At 39.0% G+C, this 9,835-nt stretch overlaps 1 protein-coding gene across 1 annotated transcript; it reads left to right on the forward strand.

Moving 5' to 3' along the window:
- Positions 1 to 6,283: 6,283 nt before the first annotated feature.
- Positions 6,284 to 9,544, forward strand: LOC103698612 (transcription factor MYB3-like). Its single transcript, XM_008780644.5, has 3 exons — positions 6,284 to 6,594; positions 8,317 to 8,446; positions 8,930 to 9,544. Exons 1-3 carry the CDS (start codon positions 6,450 to 6,452, stop codon positions 9,459 to 9,461), a joined length of 807 nt encoding a protein of 268 aa, XP_008778866.1. The 5' UTR covers positions 6,284 to 6,449; the 3' UTR covers positions 9,462 to 9,544.
- Positions 9,545 to 9,835: the final 291 nt, after the last annotated feature.

The raw sequence follows: 9,835 nt of genomic DNA on the forward strand, positions 1-9,835 counted from the left end.
CAAGCAAGTCACTGACGAGTGGATAGACATCCAAGTGACTTCTTGTCTTGATCATGCTCAGTACCCTTGTTCTCTAACAAGCACTTGCACTATCATCTCAGTATCCCTACAGTGTGGGTACTCGAGTCTCATCCATCCATAAGAAAAGCGATCTGTGCACTGATCTTATCGGATCGATCACCGTTCTCGTGATGATCCATTGATCAGGAGCATTTAGAAATTAATCACCAATGATACATGGATCAAATTCTCAACTTTTGAGAATATGTATCATTATCTTATTAATTTCTTGGACGATTCATAGACACGAGAGGAGGTGTGTGGTGGCAGTGGGCGGCTGCCAATTATTCGACATTCTGATCCCCAGAGCGGAGTTGAGGGCTGCCTGGGCGAATCTTCGACATATAAGGCGAGTACCACAGGCTAGTTCGGTTATCTTGGAGGGAGACTCGACCACGGTGATTAGGTGGATACAGGGGGATCTAAGAGATGCGAGCTCGGGCCACCCTTTGCTCCGGGACATCTGGATGATGACAAGAGATGGGGGGCCTTTCAGGCCAAACATGTATTTAGAGAGGCCAAGGGGCTGCCAACTAGGTGGCTGCTTATGTGGCTAATCATTCAGGGAGCACCCTGTGGTCAGGAGAGAGGGAGTTGCCTCGAGCACTCCGTGAACTTGTATTTTTTGATTTTATTGGGTATGTTCGTACACACATTGTATGATTAACCTGTTAAAGCAAAAAAAAAAAAGAATAACTTTTATGGAGGTTCACGATCATTCTTGAGGAAGATTCGGTCACGGTAATCGGTTGGATATGGAAGGAGGGGAGTAGGATGGACGAACGCCCTCTTATTGACGATAGTCGACGTATGGTGCGAGATTGCAGGGAGTGTCAGGTGGTACATGTATATAGGTAGGCAAATAAGGCCGCCGACTAGGTTGCCCCCTATGCAGCGCAGCATACTGGGGAGGTCCTTCGGATGCATCAGGGGACCTCTCCTCCACAGTTATGCCATTTTGTAGCTCTTGACTCTGCTGGCTGCACTTATACTTGGGTAGGGTGAGCAGCCGTTGTACCAAATAAATAAATAAAAAATAAAAACCATACCTGATCTAAAATCAAAAAATCTAGCAAATTCGAGCCATTAGATATAAATATATGATCTATAATTTCTAAACTATTTACTACTAAAAAAAATTTGATTCGGAAATTCTTAACCTATGCATCCATTGTCAAACTATATAAATTGTTTTATATTTTTAAACTTGTTTTTTCACTTTAGATGTATAGGTTAAGAATCTCTTCTTCGCATAATTTTTTGGACGATAAATAGTTTAGCAATAAATCACATCCAATAGGTGGATCATTGATGGAGAGGTCCCTAGTTGTTGGTTAGGACTAACCTTATTAAATATGCTGTGTGGGTGTCCGTATATTAGCTCTGCTTTTCTTTCAAATATATATATATATATATATATATATATATATATATATATATATATATATATATATATATATATATATATATATATATATATGCGTGGATGTAAAATGAAAGCGATGTTTAGGCCCCTTGAACTGTTAAATTGTATAGAATTACGCCATTTTTTGTAGTGAATGGCAGACATTTTTGCTTCGAAAAATACGATAGAGATGCTGCAACAACCTTTTGCTAGAGTTTCCAAAGAGAGATCACAAATCTATATTTATAGGACCACATTCCATAAACGCCCACAAAGCAAGACAAAGTTTGATCTGGACTCTTAAAAGTCCCATGATTTTGTTAGGTAGGGTTCCACTAAACCAGCTAGGATGAGTAGAGGCCACTTGGAAGAAACCACTAAGCCTCATCTCTTCGCTTGGAAAGTAGGGGTAAAGCACAGCTCTAGTGGGCCAAGCCCTATTATCTACCAGTCTAACAATCCAAGTATCTCGAAGTGCAACCGTCTGTTGTTAGCGTATTATGATCAAGAAGGTTTGGTAGGGTCTTTGGGACTTGTGTGCCATGCTAATTTTGATGTTTTTGATTATTTTTTTTTTTGGGCAAAACGATGGAGGAAACATACCTCACATTGATGTCTTTGATTGTTTAGTAATAAGGATAACAATGGTGTCTAGAATCATCTAGATTTGGATCTGAAAGTCAATCCACAACCTATGAATTGAATTTGGATTTTCGAAAATGCATCCAAATTCTTACTGCATTGGTGTTTAGATGTGTTTATGTCTAAATTTAGTATGCGTGCGGGTGTTTGCGTGTATCATTATAATTATCTTATCGGAGCATCATCAACTATATATTGCTTCGTGTAGTGGTGATAATCAGCCAGGTTAGGTCGGGTTGAGGTTATATATCAAAACCTATAGGTCGAACGCTAACCCGATCCGATCCGCCGGCAGGTAAAAAATGTCCACCCTGAGCTTGACATGTAGCCAACCTGCCGACATGCTTAGTTAGCCCAAGCTGCTGACATGTAATTTTTACATTGCATGGCACTGGGAAAGGAACAGAGGCAATGGGGGTTGTTTTGTTATTTTGCACTTTTAATTAACAATTAACACATATCAAAACATATTAGGGGTAAAAATTAAAAGGCTAGCCTGATTGATCTCTCTAAGTACCTTATGCCACTGAATCAACCCTCAATGAATAAATCTCCAACCAGATTCCAAAGTCCAACTTGCCATCATCAAAACAACAAGATGATTTTTACTAGTTTGAATCAATTAGTCGGAGTTCTATAGAGTAAAATAATCTCCAAGAGCAAAATCAAATGAAAAAAGGGAATTGATATCATTACCATTATGAACTGGTTTGACATAACAACCCAAGACTGCACGTAAAAAAGCTAGTCGAACGGTATTATTTAGATATCCAAGATCCACCCAGTCCATAATCCATGTAAGACTAAATACACGTACGCTTGGACAGATGCTCACATACTTTTCCTATTTAAGGCTTAGCTTTCTCGTCAAGCTAAGAATCTAAATCCAATTATAAACACCACGGTCCGTCCGTGGTCTATCCTAAATAGGTCTATGCTGCAGTATCCTCTAGTCCACATAGTCAAGGTGTAGATATTGTTTGTAACAAGCCAAGAACTCACCCAAAAAACCTAGTTTGAAGATGCAATTTGGGTTCTTTGATCTTGTAAAACTACCAAACAATATGAAACTAAACATATGCTCGAGGTGCTCATATTTGGTGAGGCCTAGCTCTCATATGTGTACCTATGGTAGGGCTCCATAATTTGTTCTCTTTCGAAGAAGTTTGGTAGGTAACACGAGGATGGCATTGTATGGGGCTGGAGGTCAGAGGATTATTGATGGATGTGGCAGTGCAAGGTTGGGCGCCATTCTAGAGAGGGATAGGGCAGCGAAAAGTGGTGATGGTGATGGAAGAAGGGTGGGGTGGAAACATTACGAAGACATGGGGAGGTGGGTTGAAGTGTATGTGGTGTGGTGCCACTGGAGCTGTGGACAAAATGACCTGGAAATCAGATGGGTTGGAATTAATATTAAAAGAGTCAAGTCTGGGTTGGGTAAAAAGGTTGGGTCAAAAATTGCCTCTGCTACCTCAGTGTGTTACAAATGATAGAACTATATACTTCTCATGTATTGCATTATGTAGCCTTACATGCATGGACTATTATATTATTTGTCCCATGCTATGAATGCACCTTTTTGTGTATATATTATTGTATAAATATTTCACCTTTTAGTGCAATATGATGGCATGGGGCAAATAACAAAATTATCCGCAAAGCTACCTAGTATAATACACAAGGTATGTGACCAATATCTAAAATCAGATTTTTGCTTTAATGTGTGTTGGCATGAGCAGTGCTATGGTACATGGAAATTTCATAGCAAAAAGTTAAATATGTGGATGTAATTAGCTATTTGACTGGTTCATCCACTGACACTACATGGATTTAACTACAAAGAAATTAACAACCATTGGGCCAATTAAGATGTTACATATCAATCAATCATATAACTTTTTTTTTTAGTGTGTTCGAGTGATTTCAAATATTACTTTAGTATTTCTCTAGATTCAAGTCATCCAATTTTTACTGGTTTTGGATTTGGATAGCTTTTATGATTTATACTCTACATAATAGAAGACACGCATGTATCGAAAAGCTAAGTATACACTCAGTTTCCTACAACTTGAGTTGTAGAAGATCCCACCTCCTTATTACTTGTCCATTTTTTCCTCAACATCTGATTTTTTCCCCCGTAGCTTGGCCTGCTCATTGAGATTCTTAACAAAATTATCCTTAAAAACATGCGGTTTAGATAGACTCAAATAATAGCCGGCAAACTTCAGAGTAGCATGGGACTCTCCAATCCTTGCAGTATACTGGTCTAATTGGAGGGAAAGGAATAATAAAGTTTCTCTCAAATGGACATGAAACTGGCAAATGGTTCTGAAAACAGTGCCCCTTCTTTATTTGTTGTTGGGGTATAGTCACCACTTCTAAAACTTCCACTGCATTTTAAACACTTATCAGGATTATTTAATATGATGTAGTTTATTTTCTTTCCCTCTATTTTGGCTACATCTTCTCTTTACCCACTATCTTTTGCATAGTTTTGTAAAGAAATGAGATAAATTGTTTGACTACATTGTGTTATCATTTCTAACAATAAACATATATACAGTGTACAAAGCCATGCAGTTATAACCATAGGATCATTTTGTTTGATAGTTACACTCGTAGAATCATTCTATTTCTAAGATAGGAGAGCGTTATGATCATATTGGTTACAACCATAAAGCAAACAATGGGTCATCTATTCTGATCTAATAGTTATAACCGACAGATATGTTGCTCTTATTCCATATTTAATAAACGGCTAGATGATGACCAAGAAGTTTTTGCCTTGGATCCCTTAATTTCCTCGATAAAACTTGTGTAACTTGTTTCGTCTTTTTTTTTTCTCTCTCTCTTTAACGATATAAGAGAGAGAGAGAGGATCTATCACCCTTGCAAGAACCACAACATCATGCAACCTCCATCTTAAACAAGAATTATTTTTATTCATGTTGCATACAAATAGTTTTCATCTACTCAGACCCATGCAATACGATAATCTCTCACGATGATACGAAATTTTGCAAGGTGTTCCATTGGCAATTAATGTTTATGTGCAATTCAATTATTTCTCATGGAGATAACATAACATTTTGAACGAGGTTAAGCTTGGAACACTAAGTCTGGTGTCCTTTAGACATGGGGATGTGATCCATTTGGAGTGCACGAAGTAGACAACTTTTAAATCAATTGAACAGCTCTCCAAAAATTTGGAACATCCTGATCGCAGAGCGCTGCGACAAGAGTAATTCCAGCTCATTCCAGCTCGAACCGGCTCGAGCCAGCCAGCCCATGAAGCAATTCCAGCTCTTTACCTAAAACTCCCTCCCAGTATTACTTATCAGAGAGAAGACCCTGACCTTTTGTTATGGAGGCACAAATCAAATCACAGGCTTTGCAGAATTACCAATTTATTCTTCATTCAACTTGTAAATAGTTTGCATCACATGAGATACATCACACGATTCCGAAGGTTTGACAAACCAAGGCTGACGTCACAGTGATGCATAAATTTTTTTTCAGAAACCAAATCATTATCTACCTTTTCTCTTATCCTGATATTATTATTTTTTATTCCAATAAAATATTTTTATTCAAATTCAATTTTTTATACCCGCCGAGGAAATAAATCTGAATTAGTATATAAACAATGGCTAGAACAAATAATAAAGGCAAATAATAAAAGTTATAAAAGGACGATAGAGAGCTGCTGTCACCTGTGATATAACAGTATACAATGGTTTCCCTTTGGACTGCCTTATTCGGGAATATTAGCCCTTCCGTAGTGCCGTTCTTTCGCTTCTGGGTGACATTCGTCGGATGCTACGGGAGGACCGAATTCTTCAGAGACATGTCTTGCGGGAGGCGAACCAGGCTGCTGATTGAGTCGCCTCCTTTATTGCTCACCATTTTGGAGACCTTCTTAGAATAGTGTGAGCAGCCGATTCACCCAAAAAAAAAAAAAAAAACCCTTAGTATTTTTTTAGTAGTTTGAGGAGCTCCATGTGCAAACCTTAACGCTAAGAGGTTTTATAGTTGAAGACTAGTCTGACGTCCAATAATTAGATGTCGAGTTCTCACCACCCCTTCTACCGCATGGAACTGGGGCCCTTTTGGGGGACTGTTGGGGGGGGAGGGTTAGATACGCATGTGAAGAGGAGCACTATAAAGGAGGATGGAGTACTGGTTCGTTCTCCATAGCTTCCATTATTGTCCTTTCCCTCCCTTTATTTCTATATACTTACTCTTTAAGCCCAGAGATTACACCACACAACTAGTGGTGTAGCTCGTTCGAGTCTCCTACAGTGGAAGTGTGGAAGCTATCACAAGAGTTATAGCTAAAGAGATGGCGAAGAAGGCAGAGAGAGGCGGGAGGAAGGCGGCGGTGATGATGAACAGAGGGGCGTGGACTGCTGAGGAGGACCAGAAACTTGTGGAGTACATTAAGGTTCATGGTGACAAGAAGTGGAGAGCTCTCCCTGTCAAAGCTGGTCTGCTCTCTCTCTCTTTTCCCCCCACAACCCAACCCCACCTTTGTTTAGATGGAGAGCTATCTTTTTATTCTTTTCTTATACCTTTTTTTTTCCTTAATTTCTAATGACTCAAGTATGTAGGTCTGAAGAAGATAGGAGAGTTGGCTTTTAAAGGAAATAGTCTTATGGCTTAGGATAGATGCATATTACCATTAGAGGACGACAGATAGAGAATGAATACATACCTAAAAAATAAAATGAACAAAAGTGACAAAAGGTATGTAGAACAGCTAGCTGCAACTAATGGTCCTTTAGTTGCTAGTCTCTGATTTTTTTTTTTTTTTGTTGGCAATTATTGTTTCTGATTTTATAAAGTGATGCAGATAATTAAGAATATTTCTTTTAAATATTTGTTGAGAGCATTTAATTAGAAGGGTTTCTTTACCCACAAAATGTTTTGATTGCTACTGCTAGTCTACACACCCATGAGCAAGCTTCCATGTACATTATAGATTGCTCTTTAAATGGATACAAGTGGACAGATCTCCTTTTTCTTCTTCTTCTTCTTCTTTTGTGCTCTGTGAGTATTAATTAAAAGAGGTTAGAATTTTAACTGGGTGTTTGAGTAGATTATAGGAAATTAGGCAAGTCTTGAGCTGTTACCCAAACACCAACTTATATTATTTAGAGATCAGAAAAAAATGATGATAGAAAGAAATTAATAGAGACTGAACCGGGAGAAACCATGAAGAAGTCCATAATAACACTGAGTCACAGGTTCAGTTTTATTTTGAAGCTTTAAACTGATGGGAAAAAGGAAAAAGTACGCAAGGAAAAGCTGCTGAGGGCTGTATGTGACTTGCAGATTCATTGGCAATCTATTTGAGTTGAAATCTTTGAAATATTGCAGCATGCCATATTAATAAGAGTTCATTCTGCGAATTTCCTTGGAAAACTGGAAAAGGCTTTCCATAAAAACAATAATTTTGTCTTCTAAGTAATTAGTAATAATCAACTGAATTAAAAGTAGGCTGTCTTTCATGTATGATGAATTTTTGGCTTCCTCTATGGCCAGTACTTGTCTCTTTTCTGAACTCAGAATTGTAGTGATACTAAAAAATAAATATCTCGCTAACATGATTGCATCAAATGTTATTTCATATGGTAAAACACCATTCTTTTTATTTAGTTGTCATTTTTCATATCATTGTCAGAATCAGACCGAAGGATGGAAAAACCAAGAGATCACCAAGTGGTGGGTCCGCAACTGCAGGCCACTAAGAGGAACCAAAATTCTTCTTTCCTTAGAACTTTCACTAAACTAAAGCCTAAAATGAGGTAAAAAGCCTGCACAAAGGTTAAACAACAATATTAAATCTCATTTAACATTATCTGCAAGTTCTATTATATGCCCTTGCTTGTCTTTTTCCTTAGTTTATACCAGACTTCTTTCTATTTCTCTGTGTGTTTCTTCTTATGCATTGTCACGCCCCCTACTTCTTACTCATTATTGCACACAATTTTATCAGTTTCCCAGAAGTATATGCTGAAAAGCAGATATAATCTTTTGCTTTAACTACTTAAGAAATTGAGCACTACTGTGAGAAGTGAGCACTGAGTATGAGCTCTCACCAGAGATGCAATGCTTTCTTTTATATATATAATGGGAAAGCAGCGAGGGACATTGATGAAGATCTTGATTCTAATAATAATTTGGTAGCATTTCTTTTCTATTGGCAGGGCTTAATAGGTGTGGGAAGAGCTGCAGGCTGAGATGGCTAAACTATCTCAGGCCTGGGATAAAAAGAGGGAATATATCCGAAGATGAAGAGGATCTCATTATTCGACTCCACAACCTCCTGGGCAACAGGTATCCTTTGGATCACGGTACTCCTACTTCAATCACAAAATCATTTCGACTGGTCACCCATCTGATAAAGATTGAACGCTCGGTAGTTGGTCCACATGCCACTCGGTGTATCACGGATCAAGTGATGGCATGCCACGCTTGGTGCATGGTGTTTGGTTGGAAGACATGCATGGCCCAGTTTTTGGACTCTGTGTTCCCTCCAACCAAGTTTCCATGCCCATTAAAGTCACTCGCCCATGCCGTCAACGGGCCCGTGATACACCGACAAACATGGTGTACTGCATTGTAAAGCTCATCGGCCAAAGTTCCCAAGCTCTGCAAGTCTTCCATTTCATTTTAAAGCAATGCCAATGAGAACCACAAGCATCCTCAACTTTCTTGAAATATTTTGAGCTCAGAATGCATGAAATAGGGCCACCTTCTGATGTTGGAAAACAAGCATGCATGCTTTGAAATCTGATCACCTTGGACTCTGTGTTATAGATGGTCTCTAATTGCTGGAAGACTGCCTGGCCGGACAGACAACGAGATAAAGAACCACTGGAATACTCACTTGAGCAAAAGGCCATTAACAATCGATGATCTAAACCTTAAGCTGGACATGAAGCATGAGGGTGGTGTTCATGGCCATACTCCCCCATCAAATACTCCTCTCGAACCAAGCCAGGGATTCAAGCCGACGGTCTCGGAGGAGCGCATGCTCCCTGATCACAATGAGGAGTTGGCAAGCTCATGGGCTGACTTGCCTGCTTCCGAATTTGACGTCGGGCAGCTCTTCGACTTCGCATCAATGCCGGATGTCGATGGAAATGAGGGTGGAAGCAGTGGCAGTGAGCTGGGAGTAGAAGAGTATGGCATGATGCATCAAGATGGTTACCAAGAGCTCACCAATGAGCTTTTGGGAGTAAACAATCAGGGGTCCTTGGATCCGCAGGCTATGTGTAATCCACCAGAGTTTGATGATTTGGACCTGTTCATCGGTTGTCAGGACTATGAATTCTATTTTCTTCATTAAAGCGAAATGGTTTGTTTTAGCTAAGGGGCATGAACTATAGCAAGTGTAAATCCTCCGCAAACTATGGTATTGTCTTTTCTTTAGTGGGATGATCTATTATTGTTATGCTCCAAAACCACCTCACAAGTTGGGCGTGTGACTCGGCCGGACAGAGTGTAGTTCTATGAAATTAGGGCAACATAAGACATTGGTTCTGAAATAATAAAACAACTTGTAACCCTAACATAGAACAACCTAGCTATCAGACATAAAATTTAACATGAAAATCCATAACCAAAGTATAAATATCGAACTAAACCCTAAGAGTCCAAAATCCAAGAATTAAAATGTCTAATATAACTAAAGAACTCACGAGCAGCTTAAAGCCTCCACAG

Source organism: Phoenix dactylifera, chromosome 6 (assembly GCF_051530095.1).
Source record: "Phoenix dactylifera cultivar Ajwa chromosome 6, Ajwa_hap1_PhDact_Kaust_v1.1, whole genome shotgun sequence".
Lineage (NCBI taxonomy): Eukaryota > Viridiplantae > Streptophyta > Magnoliopsida > Arecales > Arecaceae > Phoenix > Phoenix dactylifera.

Coding starts and splice junctions, on each gene's coding strand:
- LOC103698612 (XM_008780644.5), top strand. CDS start 6,450: ATGGCGAAGAAGGCAGAGAGAGGCGGGAGGAAGGCGGCGGTGATGATG. Junction 6,595..8,316: donor AGCTCTCCCTGTCAAAGCTG/GTCTGCTCTCTC, acceptor TTCTATTGGCAG/GGCTTAATAGGTGTGGGAAG. Junction 8,447..8,929: donor CACAACCTCCTGGGCAACAG/GTATCCTTTGGA, acceptor TCTGTGTTATAG/ATGGTCTCTAATTGCTGGAA.